This window comes from Mus musculus, chromosome 6 (assembly GCF_000001635.26).
Source record: "Mus musculus strain C57BL/6J chromosome 6, GRCm38.p6 C57BL/6J".
NCBI lineage: Eukaryota > Metazoa > Chordata > Mammalia > Rodentia > Muridae > Mus > Mus musculus.
Genome location: NC_000072.6, coordinates 121,329,549 through 121,342,394, shown reverse-complemented (window position 1 = coordinate 121,342,394; position 12,846 = coordinate 121,329,549). Strand labels below are relative to the sequence as shown.

The 12,846-nt window shown below is 51.4% G+C and overlaps 1 protein-coding gene across 5 annotated transcripts in view; it reads right to left on the bottom strand.

Annotated features, from left to right (window-relative positions):
- Positions 1-4,673: 4,673 nt before the first annotated feature.
- Slc6a13 (solute carrier family 6 (neurotransmitter transporter, GABA), member 13) overlaps positions 4,674-12,846 on the bottom strand; it is a 37,434-nt gene continuing 29,261 nt past the window's right edge. For 4 of the 5 annotated variants that reach the window (NM_144512.3, NM_001379107.1, NM_001379108.1 and 1 more), the window contains 8 exons: positions 9,929-10,032; positions 8,952-9,076; positions 7,836-7,948; positions 7,419-7,556; positions 6,673-6,775; positions 6,255-6,355; positions 5,410-5,580; positions 4,674-5,101 (listed from right to left, as the gene is read on the bottom strand). In NM_144512.3, coding sequence (NP_653095.1) covers positions 4,979-5,101; positions 5,410-5,580; positions 6,255-6,355; positions 6,673-6,775; positions 7,419-7,556; positions 7,836-7,948; positions 8,952-9,076; positions 9,929-10,032 — 978 coding nt within the window. In that variant the 3' untranslated portion in view covers positions 4,674-4,978. Of the gene's footprint in view, positions 5,102-5,409; positions 5,581-6,235; positions 6,356-6,672; positions 6,776-7,418; positions 7,557-7,835; positions 7,949-8,951; positions 9,077-9,928; positions 10,033-12,846 lie in introns of all 5 variants that reach the window. The other variant, XM_006505538.4, reaches the window with a different exon arrangement.

Here is a 12,846-nt window from a genome sequence, read left to right as displayed (position 1 = left end):
TAGGATCCAAGGTTCAGCCCACCCACCCAGACCCTTATCATGGTCTCCCAGCCAAGGAAGACTCTGAGCCTCAGTTTCCCGCTTTGGAAAGGTGGATAATGGGTGCTTTTCAAGGTTGCTGTGGAGGGTTAAAGTCAACATGGCTGTGCTGGGAAAATCACAGGTTCTTAAGGACAGTTGTCAGTATTTGTTGCAGGCTCCGGTGGGGGTTCTGGGATCCAGATACTCAGATTCTGCCCAGCACAGCACCACAAACCAAAGACTCCTCCGGAACAGCCTGGCGGCTGTCAAGTGTGCACACCCATGGGGAATGTGTGTGCCCTCAGCAATGATGGGAGGATTTTTCCAAAACAGGGTTCTCTGGGCAAGTCTTCACAGCATGGATACGAAAAAGCCTGTGGCCTCTGGAAACATCAAGATGTTTCTTCAATGCCGAGTGGGATGGAAACAGGGGAAGTTGTGGGGAGAAAGGGAAATTTCCCTTTGTGTGGACTTCCCCTTTATCTGCTAAAAAATGTCTTAACAGTGGAGGGTGTGAAGTGAGATTGGCGGTCTGTAATTTTCCATTGGCACCCCACTCACCATCCCTCAGGTCCCCCCTGGCCTCTGTTGCCCATCAAGGAAAACCAGAATGAGTCTGGCCTTTACAAGCTGGGGACCAGCTCTGGAGGGAAAAGAGTCACGGTCTGCCGCAAGCTGCCCACTTCTCACCCCCGTGCCCAGCTGGCATGGTGCAACCTGCCCTGCCTGCTGGGTCTGCTCTATGCCTGCACGCTGGGCCCACCATCATGACCTCCAGTACAGCAGTTCTCATCCTGTGCATTGTGACCTCTTTGTGGGTCACACATCAGATATCCTGCATATCAGATATCTACATTACGATTGATAACAGCAAAACTACAGTTACGAAGTGGCAATGAAAATAATGTTATGGTTAGGGGCGACCACAACATGAGGAACTGTGTTAAAGGGTCACAGCGTTAGGAAGGTTGAGAGACACACTGCTCTGCTGTTTCTTACACAGGAGATACCAGGGTCTACAAAAAACAAAAGAGCCGGCTTTGGCAGCCCTTCTGCCCAGTGAGTAAAGTCGGATTTTACCTAATCCTTCCATCTCTTTCCCCTGGCTACTTCAGACCCTTGTCTCCCTCTCTTAACATTGGTTCCCCCCCCCCCCAAATCAAGCTTGTCCCAATATTCATTTTCCCCCGCACCCTCCTGTTATCAGACCACTGGAAACTCAAGAAGCCAGAGATTGTGTCTTTGCAAGCATCTGCAAAGTACTGCAAAGAGAGGAAGAGCCACGAGCAGCCATCTTCTTCTGACCCCGTGCATACTCCTAGGTACCTGGCATGAAGCCTATTTTCTGAGCTCCTCGTTCAGGCTGGGTACACTATGTGTTGCCTCCATTAGGAGCCTTGAGGTGTGGATATGAGAAGACTCTGCCTGAGAAGAATTCTGGGGGTGACTAGAAGCAAAACACTTCACCTTGTGACCACATGCAGTAAATGAAGAAGCCGGCACTGGAACCTGTGCCCCTTGGTTCCGAGAGCTCCTTCCTCAGATCAGTTAACAGGTGGGAGTCTCATCTCGTGATTCTCCGCTGCTATTTTAGCATTTAAAATAGTGCTGCCTCCGAGCAGACCTATGGCCTGTATTGGATGGATGGATGGATGGATGGATGGATGGATGGATGGATGGATGGATGGGGAGAGAAAGAAAGGAAAGAGAGAGGGAGATGACAACCACTGCAGGAGAAACAATCATATCCATCCCTTTGCTTAGACAGCATACGCTGCTCTCTCAGAACCAGGGACTGAAGGGCCCCAGCCCCAGGGCCATTGGACCACAGGCTATTTGAGGCTACTTCTTCCTCATTCCCTAGCAAATTCACTTAGCTAAGTAAATGCGCATCCTTCTTCCTGAGACTAAGGGGTGGTATGCTGTCCTGGACACCTCCAGGGCTTTTCTGCTATGAGGAGAGCGACTGCTGGGGTGCAGCCACAGTAAATGGAAGTGTTTACCCAGAGTGCTTCCTGGGTGCCTGTTTCTGCTGGAGTCTGGTGAGGCTGTGGGGTAAGCAGTAGTTTTAGCATAGTTTAGAGGAGAAACAAGATCACAGAATAGTTTGCCTGTTATTGAATGTGAGGGTTGAGATCCAAAATAGGCTGCAAGCCTCTATTAAGAAGGTTGCCCAGGTGACCTGTGCTTATGTGCACACTGTCTAGGGATGGCCGGGGTTGTGAGATGTGCCTGGGTCTGAACCTTGGGCAGTTGAGTTCTCCAGGTAGCCTAGTGGGCTCAGGGATTAGTAAGTGCCTTCCTGGTGCCATGGGCATCTTCTCAGGTGCCAGTTTCCCCTATGCTTCTGCCTCCTGCACTCAGATTATCTCTCCTAGTGCTTGCCTGCCGACCTCTCTGTGTAGCCTCCCCTCCCTGCCTTGCTTTCTTTGGGGAACTGCAGGATCCAGTCTCTGCCCCATACAGATAGGGACACAGCTATCCTCAGTCCTTCACCTCACCTATGCCTCTACCTCAGCCAAAGCCAAACTCAAGTACCATAGCTCCCAACTCTGACTATAGCTAGGCTTGGTCGCTCACATCTATAATTTCAACACTTGGGAAGTTGAGGCAAGAGGATCTCTGTGAGTTCAAGGCCACCCTGAACTATATAGTGAGTTCAAGGACAGCCTGAGCTAAGACTGGGGTCCTGTTTCAAAACAAAACAAAGCAAAAACGAAACAGTGTTGACAGACTCTGAGCACACCAGCCACATTTCTCAAATCTCCATCATCTCCGCCTGTCAGCCAGCATTTATCTCCCTCGCTTGAACCCAAAACCGGACTAAAAGAATACTTGGGCCCCTGACTTCATTTGATCCCTGTCATAAAACTGTGTGGGCAGGATACATGGAGTTATCCACATCTGAAAATTGAATGTGAATTCCAAGGGGTTTCTACTGAGACAGTCCATGAAGCAGACACATCAGAGAAGCACCAACACGTGGTTTTCACACTGTAGATGCCACCATTTGGGACTCTGATAAGTGGGGCTCACATGACCATCACTGAGCCATCTCATTTCCTCAGCATATTTCTAAAACTCTGAGCAAATGAGTGGGCAGAGAGGCAGATCGCGTACGCTCAGAATTGCCTGCCAGGTTCCCTCCACCTTCTGTGACTCCCTCTCAAAGCCCCAAGTTCATTCAAGGAAACTGACACAGACATCGTGGCGCACACCTTTAATCCCAGCACTAGGGAGGCAGAGGCAAGTGGCTATCCTGCTCTACAAGGCAAGCTCCGGGCCAGCCAAGGCTAATAGTGAGACCCTGTATTAAGAGATAAAAGAAATGGGTTGAATTCTGCTTCTGCCCATGTTTGTAGTAAGTGCATTATAACCTTGTAGCCATAGGCGTTGTAGAAACACGGTCAGGTAGGTGAGGCGGTGAGCTGTGTAGAACCCTAGGCTTGGGCACATTAAACCTGCAATGCTGTGACCAAGCCTGTATCCACGGAGTAAATCACCTAGGAGAAAGAGTCCAGGCTCCCCACAGAGTCAGGAGGACCACTGTCCCTGATTTCTACAGACTCTTCCAACACAAGACTGGAAAACTGGCAAAGATTTCAAAACATTTCCCTTGAAACTGACATGTCACAAGCTGAAAAAACACCCGGGGTGGGGGCGGAGCCTGAACAGCTCAGAGAGTCATAGGACACTTAGTCACGTCATGCTGTCATGCCACAGCAGAGGACCCCAGGTGAACCTGCAGACTCAGGTAGACCTTTCCCTAGATGGGGAGAGAGTCATGTTTCATCCACTTCTACAGCACACAAACAGCAACTGGAGTTTCTCCCCACCCCCTTAGAGGCTGGTTGCTAAGGCATGCCTGGGGGCCTTGCTTTGACCTCCAGGCAACATCCTAGAGCTGGGCCCGCCTCCTGCCTGAGTCTCTTGAAAGCTAGATCTTAAGGGTTGGTCCATCCCTTAAGCTCAAACCTGACACTTGGGACTGAGGACATGACAGTGCCACCCCCTTGTGGTCGCATCTGGAAGTGACAGTACCCCATATCTGAATCTCTTGCTAGGGAGAATAAGACTGTCTGAGGAGTCCCTCTACTGGTAGAGTCTGGGCAGGACCTCTTCTGTAAGGCCCCTCTGGTCTGGCTGGCCACCCTCTCTCACCCTGCATCAACTCATCCCCCTGCATCAGCTGGACAGTGTTGACAAGCAGGGACACAGCAGGGGCCATGGGAACAGAAAGAAACTGCTGCTAGTCTGTCTTCTTTCTTTTTGTAACCAGGGCCTGATCCCTTTGTCCTTCCCTCTGTCTCCCTTTTTTTTAATATCATGATGAGGTTAGAGGAGAGGAGCACGGAACAGTGGTGGCAAGTGGGGGTGGGGATCATACAGGACCATACATGACACTCTAGGGAAGTGTGGAGAGAGGAGGGTCCCCTTCCTTCAATCCAAATGTGTGATGGAGGACAATGGCCTGGCCCCATCACCTGGTCCCATCATCTGCCTTACCTCCCACACCACAGCAACCACACCTGCTATGTGGCTCATAAGAACTTGGTAAGAGGTAGGGAGAGGCAGGACCCTAGAGCCACAATGCTATAATGAACAGGGAACAGGTATGAACAGAGGACAGAAACCAGGCATTTGGCAAGCAGTTGTGAGAGGAAGTTGGATTTAATGACATGGAAGGAAGAGGGCCCAGCAACAAGCCAGGCTTTTGCCTCCCCAGCCCTCCCTGGGCTTCCCAAGCTGCCTCAATGGGATGTTATTGATTCGGGCACGTCACAATGTGTGGACCACCCTGGAATAGGGGCATCAAGATAGGAGGTACCCAGTTCAGAAGGTGAGTCCCAAATACCCCCTTTCGTCTTTCTGCCCCACCACAGAGGGGTAGTTCCGCCCCTCTGCCTCTATAGCTGCCCCCACAGCCAGGCTCACAGGTGTGTCAAAGGCCCTGGCCCTAGCAGTTAGACTCCAGTTCTGTGAGCCTGAGAAGGGATGTCATCGGTGTCGCAGGAGCAGTTGGCTCTGGTTGGTTCTTCTGGGGAAGGTCTTCAGCCGGGCACACGAGCTGGCGAAGTCTCTGAAAGAACAGGTGTCATTGTAAGGGATGGGTGTCTGGCAGCATCTCTCATTACAAATGTCTGTCTGCCTTCTCTGCTATAGTCTGCTTCCAGTTGCCAACCCCATAGTCACAGCTTGGGTCTTGCAGTTATCCTGTGTCCCTTTTTAAGACTCCCAAGTACACGTCCTCTGGATTTCTGGTACCCACACCGGACTGGGTAGTCCCTTTGTACTCCAGCTCCTCACCCCCGCCCCAACCCACCCCCCGTCAATAGCAACCCACCTGCCATCCAGTGAGGTTCCCATCCCCCACTGCTTTCCTCCTACCTCTCTGAGTGGGCCCTTGAGAGTCCTCAGCTTGTAGATGCTCCAGGCAGGAATGCAGATCATGGAGGACAGAGCTAGGAGCCACCCTAGGGCATCCCCCCACCATGGGTACGTGTACTTCTTGTTGTAGGTCAGTGGCGTGTATTTGATCAGGGAGAACAGGAAGGTCGCCTGCAGTAAAACGGAAGAGGAAGAGGTTTTGTTGGAGCCCCATCAGCCACCCCACCCCCACAGCTGCCCGGTAGAGTTTGTTCTCCCAGCATGCCAAGGTGCTTATCTAGGTCAGTCAGTCGCCAAGCTCCACCCACATTCTGCTCAAAATCCATTCCTGGGTAGCATGTCCAGGGTACACCCTCTGTCTCTCTCCTCAGTCGCTCTAGTAAGGACTTAATTGTGTGCCATCTCTCGCACCAAGAGTCCCAATGCTCTGAAACATCCTAGCTGGTCTGAGTATTTCCCATCTTGAGGCTGTTTGTCTGTAAAGTAGGTGTAAATCTTCCTCCCATGAGATGCTGAGATGGTGCTGATACGGCCCGTGGGTCAGGCTCTCTAGGGACTGTCTTCTGTGCTCACAGGCAGGATTCTGAGCAGCACTGTACGCCAGTCCTGCCTAGGAAGTCAGCCTCACGCTGTACTATTGGTCAACTCCTCTGACCATGACCTGAGCCTGGGCTAATCCCTCTGAGAAAGGGAAGGGAGGAATTCATCTTCCTCTCTCATCAAGTGAGAGGAAGGGAAAGCTAAGGGGATGTCCAAGGCCTAAGGAGCTGTGGGCCTTCACTCCACTGCACCCACAATCCCCCTCCACCCAGCACCCTGCTTTTACCCCTTGAGAGTTCTGTTACCAGGCACACAGCTGGCGTGAAAAAGAGCCAACAATATTTGATAAGAGGCCATGGCTTATACCCAATCATATCCTCAATGTTGTCGTAGAAGCGGCCGGCTCCTGTCAGGGAGAAGGAAAAAGGACAGAAGACACGTTTCAGGCTGTGAGAGGGTGGGATGGGGCCAGACAGACTAGGATGGGTATGGACAAACAGACAAGGGGCGCGGCTGCCTTTTGAAACCATGGACTCACTGGCACATACGACAGCAGGGTAGGGCAACACCGAGGCCATTCAAAGCCTTCAGACAGAACAGGAGGTGGACTCTTTAGGTGTGACGGGAGAGGCACGTGTGAGCAGCAAACGGCTCACTTTGATCTGAGAGTCCCAGCGTGGAAGAGTCACACTAGGCTCTGGGCCCGGGACAGAAGCCACTCACCATAAACCCAAGCCACACAGAGGGACTCAAAGATGGCCACGAAGAGAAGACACATGCCACTGGCTGCATAGTAGTCAAAGAGCTGGAACACGTACATGCCGCCCTGCGCGGGAGAGGATTATTGGGGGGAAGCAGAAGGGCCAGCCCCTGTGACCCCTGTGACCCCTGTGGCCCCTGTGGCCCCTATCACCCCTATGACCCTGCAGGCCCACAGAGGTAGTGAGGCTCACAGACAGTACTGTAAGACAAGAGAGCTTTACACTCTGAAGCCCTGAGCAGACTAAGGCAGAAAACCTTAGGCTGGGTTTTTAGGGGGTGGGGAGGTTGTTTTTATGTCTTGTTTTGGTTTTTGTTTGCTTGTTTTTAATCCGTGTTTTCTGATAGGAGATGGAGACCATCGGAGAGCTGGCATTATTATTGTTGTCGCTGAGACTATTTAGGGTGAGACCCCAAAGCTCCAGACAGTATATGCAGTGTTTTAAAAGGGGATCAGGACACTCCCCACTGGGTATCTCAAGGGGTTGGGCTCTGTCACCTGTCTTCTCCAGTGTGACACTGACGGAAGACCACCCGTCCCCAAGGTGCCACTTTCCCTCTGAGGTCATTCCTGGGAAAGCACCAGAGATTCCTAGAGAGAGAGTCCCAGTGTCCCCAATCCCTTAGGCCTGTCTTGTGGCTCTTCCCAGACGGTGTCATTATCTGTTCGGCTGCTAACCCGGCTGCCATCTGGCCTCCCAGACTCTCACCTCTGTGAGCATGATGAGCCCGATGAAGAACGAGATGACGGACACAATAAGGATGAGGACCTCCCTCCGATTCTTCTTACGGAACACCCGGGGATACATGTCCACTAATGCTGTCACAAGGCTTTCTACACACACAAACTGGATGAGAGGGTAAGAGAAAGTGGGGCCAAGAGAGCCCCCACAGCAAGCCCTGTCAGCCAGCTCCAGCTTCCTTCCTGCCAGCAGCCTCCCTCTCCAGCATCCAAGAGCAGTTATCTTTGTATTTGGGTATGAGCTGACCTACCCTGAGAGCTCTCCTGGGTCCCTTGAAAGGCATCCACCCAGTCCCCAATGATCCAAGGTCTCATAGGGTAGAAACTCAACCATGGCCCTCTGCAACTATTCATCCCTCAGACTTGGAGTAACCGCCTCTGATACCTGGCTATCTAGTCCCAGGAGAACGACCATGAAGAAGAAACAGCAGGCCCACAACGGTGAGAAGGGTAACATCACCACAGCTCGAGGGTAGGCGATGAATGCCAGGCCAGGGCCTAGAGTGGGAGCAGAGGAATACAGCCCTGAGCCTGAGTCAGCTCTAGGCCTCTGCAACCCCAGGGCCTCCCAGGATGGGGCCATAGAATAACAGCTGGAAGAAACTACCTCCAAGTTATCACCACCTGATAACTTGATCATCCTGACACAAGCCACCCAAGCTTCTACTTGGTTCCCAGTTTCCAAGACACCACCCACAGTACCACTGGCAAGAAGAGAACCTAGAGATGCTAGCAATGAAGAAACTTGGGTCTAACAAAGGCTCTGGACACCCAAGGGTGCTGCCTCAAAGCAAGGATCTCAAGCTAAGAATGATGTCCAGGAGAAGCAGGCCAAACAAATCCAAGCTGACCTGAAGGAAAGTAAGAGAATGGGGGGAGGTTGTGGGGGGAGGGAGGCTGCTGAAAACCACAGCAGGGAAGGGCGGTGTTTTACTGTGCTAACAACTGTAGTATAAAGGATGCTTCTCCAAGGCTGCATTCGGTCTGGACCTACAATTCACTCTGACGACCCAGAAGCCTTTTCTGTCCCCACGATGAGTGAGTTAGAATTACTTTTAGAATCCATTGACACATTTGCTGTTAAATAACTGCTCTTCAGCTGATTCAAGGGGCAAGAGCAAAATCTCCTGCCAAAGCCCAGTTAAGCCATAGGACGCGTCCTCTGAAAAGCTAAGAGTACCCTGTGACCCAGGACACAGTTCCCACACTAGGACAGCCGGGAAAGTATTAATATCCATTTCACATGGTTTACACCACATGGTATAGGCCAGACACTCTCCATATAGCATGTGCCAGATACTGCTTCAATGCACTGTATAGAAAATGCTTAGGAGATTTTTTTTTTTTTTTTTTGATTTAGGAATGTTTGTACAGACCCATACAGTTAGGTTTCCCTAGTCTGAAAATCCGAAACACTCCAAAATTGGAAGCCTTTCCGACGTTACCTCTGGATCCTGGTTGCCAAAAGTGCACCTGTCCTCAGCCTCCCCAGATCACTCACCTGATTCAGCAACCTCAGATATGGGCACACCCTGCTCCTGAGACATGAAGCCCAGGATGGAGAAGATAGCAAACCCGGCCATGAAGCTGGTGCTGCTGTTGAGGATGCAAAGGGCGATGCAGTCCCTGTGGGATGCAGATGGGAGAAGGAAGCATCCAGCAGGTCAGAAAAGAACTGCCAAGAGCCTGGGCTTCCTGGCCAGGAGCTAGCAGAAGCCCTGAGGAGCACAGCCTCTCCCACAGTTGCAGAGGCCAAGGGTGAGGTTCCCTGGCAGAATTTAGACTTTTCAACGTGCACCCCTCTTCCATCCCTTTTAACGCCTGGACTAGTTCATATGTGGAATAACCATGGTGGTCCTGAAGGAAGGATGCAGTGTAGAAGGGAAACAGTAAACACTCCAGGCCCTCCATCACTTCCAACCTGACACACTGCGGGCTATACTTCTGGAGACACAGTCACTCTGGTATGAGCCCATGTGGTCTGGACATAGATAATCACAAATGACAGGTATGACATCTCGATATGATCTTGAAATGCGCAGTAGAATCTTGGGTTGTATTTCAGATAACATTAAAACTGGCTTAAACTCTTGAGTATAAACCAGGTAAGTGAGAGAGGGGAGTCTGGGAGATAGGCTGGGGCAGTGAGGTGAGAATATGTAAGGGCACATATCATTTTGCCAGATACAGTCACCAAGACAGAGCCATCATTGCACGACATTCGCAATTAATTCCTAGCCTTGTTAGAATAGCTCTCTCACACCTATGAACCTCTTAAGAAGCCAGGGAAGGCTGGGAACCCCCATGTGGTACTCCAGCCAATCACAGCCATCCGGCCTTTAGAAAAGCAATCCTCTGCCCCCCCCCCTCTGTGACCTTTCCATACCCCTGGGGTATTGGGGTAGGATGCAGATGGATCGGGTACATCAGCTAGTGCAGTCCACTCTGGTCTAGCTTGACAAGAGGCAGGAGAGTCACCTGTAGCAATTGTTGTGGTACTTGTTGTAGCTTCCCAGGGCCGTGAGGCACCCCAGACAGATGGCAAAGGAGAAGAAGATCTGGGTGCCTGCATCCATCCACACCTACACAAGGGAAAAGAGGAAGCTGAACCGCACAGAAGGCCGCATAAGTCTCCACGGGAGAACACAGACATGCCCCAGGCCCTGGCTAATGGTAGTGGCAAACCTGTCCCCACTGCTCACCTAGGATCTCCACCTCGGTTCCCTAAATGGATTTTTTTTAGGGATGCCTCAAGACGGAACATACACTGGGCATTCAGAGAAAACTAACAGAGACTTGGAGGGGAGGAGGCTCTCAACCTCGAGATGGGTATCAGTCTTTCAATCATGGCTGCAAAGTCCTTGGCTCTGCCTCATATCCTCCTACTGGCTTCATGGCAGTGCAGCCCATGGTGAAGGCGTGGCAAGGAATGTGGTCCATACCGTAAAAGCCATTTCAAGCACGTAGCTTTGTTCCACAGTACTCTGTGTCTTACAGGCAGAGAGAATAGTCCTTCTCTCACAGGGGTCCAGAGGATGAAGTGGAAAGCAAAAAAGTTCCCCCATCCTAACCTCAGTGTGGCGGTCACTGTTATCTCAGCTGCCTGACCTGGCCTTGCCTGTTGTGGTTTAGATCTAACAGCTAGAATAATATCCCAATGAGCAAAACATCAAGGCTCAGGGTTAAGCCATTTGCAGGGTTGCAATAGATGGGCTCAGGAGGCTCCAACACTCTTACCTCCCACCGTTTCCTTCCACAGATAACCACCTCCAGTGCCCCCTCTGGCCCCACACAAGGTTCTCCAGCCTCTTCCTGCCCATCCCTAATTCCTTAAGCACAACCATGCCCTAACCTCCCTGCTCTAGCCACACCCCACCCTCCACTCTCTCTCTTCACTCTCAGTCCTAGTCAAGTGCCCATCTTCCTCTACATTCTGGGAGTCTAGAGGAGCCAAGGCAGCTGACACCTCAGAATCACTCCAGGTCCTCAGGCGGCATCCACAGCCGAGACTCTGAATCCCAAGGGCTGGGGGAGAACCCAGAACTCGTACCTTTTCCAAAGCTCCCTGGTGAGCCAAGAGTCAACTATAGGATCACTGTCATATAGTGAGAGAAGTTACCCCTCCTCTTATCCAAGTTCTGTCTCCACAGGCAAGGGGACCAAACAGAAAGATGGCAGAGGACAGGGGAGAGTCTGAAGCCTTCTGTCTTCTCTGTTCACTGAGAACCCCTTCCAGATAAAAAAGCCAGCAACAGAACAAAACAGCAGAGGATGGGGAAGGGCCAGAGCTCATCAGACAACAGCACGGGAGGTAGAAGACGCCAGATAACCATGAGGGGAAAGTGCAACAGGGCAAAGTAAGGGCCCAAACCTTTAGGGGCAGCTGGGCAAGGAGAGGGCACAATTGAGCCGGAGACCAGAGGACAGGTGAGGGTACTTTTGGAATCCAGAGTGATGTCGCCCATGTGTGGCTGTTCCTTTTAAATGGTCCACACCCTCTGCTCTCCCAAAGCTGTCCCAGCCATATTAGGGAAGCACCCTGGCCTCAAATATAGAAGTTAGATCCTGGCTCTTCCTCCCAGCCTCATGCTCCCAGAAATCAGACTCAGACTCAAACTATATTTACAAATACTTGGCCCTAAGCTAGACTCTTCTCTGACTAGATCCTAACTTACTATAACCCATTTGTTTTAACCTACATTCTGCCCCATGGCTGGTTACCTGTGCTTGGGTATTATGTGTCCATCTCTTTACATCCTCCTGGGTGAATCACCAGCGCCTGGCTCTCTCCCAGAATTCTTTCTGCCTCCAGAATGCCCCACCTTCTGTTCTACCCTTTCCTATAGGTTGTAGGTTTTTTAATTGACAGGTGATGCATCCATACAATACACAAGATATTCTCTCTACGCTCATTTTGTTCTATCCATATTCTCCATAGGGTTCAGGCCACTTAAAGAGCAGAACCTGTTGAGCCTGGACAGAGAGGGTATTCCTGTCCTGGAGGTGAGAGGGCTGAGTTAATCGGGATGCCAGCTGCTTTCTCCCAAATAGGCCATTCAGGTCATGGCTGTGCACCCTGGAAATCTTGCTAGCCTTGAACTTTTGCCCCATGCCTCACAGTACACTGTCCCTGTGTTACAACGGCAGCCCTGTGTGCCTACAGAGACACTGGGATGGCCCTTAGGCAAGCAGTGGCTCCATCCTGTGACCCCACTTATTTGTGATCTTAGACTTGGGAAGAAATCTTCAGAGAAACCACGACTTGGCTGTTTGCCTCACCTAGCAGGGGTTGGGGACAGGGGAGCGGAAAGGGCCACGTCAGAAGAGAGGTTAATGAGAACAGAGAAGCTGCCACAGGAGGGCCAACGTTCCTAGCTCAAGGGTCAGATGTGGCCTTTGACGGGAGCCCTCTGGCTGTGAGCTTGGCAGGCCTCGCTTTGTGCAGCTGCAGACCATCAAGCCTGCTGGATTTGGGGGGAGGGGACTTCGGGAACTCGCAGAGCAAGCTGTTCTGTTCCCCCACCACAAGCAGGCAACCCCCTGCAGGATCATTCCAGGCACCCTGGGTTTCAGAACAAAACTCTGATGTGTCTCCCACTGGGCCAGAAGATTGACCCAGAAAAAAAGGAGTATGAGAAACACGTGGTGGGGTGTGGGTAAAAAGCGGGTTTGGGGGGAGACAGGCACTGAGGGACCTCAGCAGATCCGAGGCTGATGTCTTTCTCCTCCATGTTTGTGGATAAATGCCTTCTATTCTGAGAAGGGCAATGACTTACAGCAGAACAGTCACAATCAGAGAAATCAGGGCCCAGCCCCACCTCTAGTCATTCCTGGCTGCTTGGCTCTACCTCTCTGAGCCATTCCATTCTCACAAGAAAAATCCATACAATGACAAA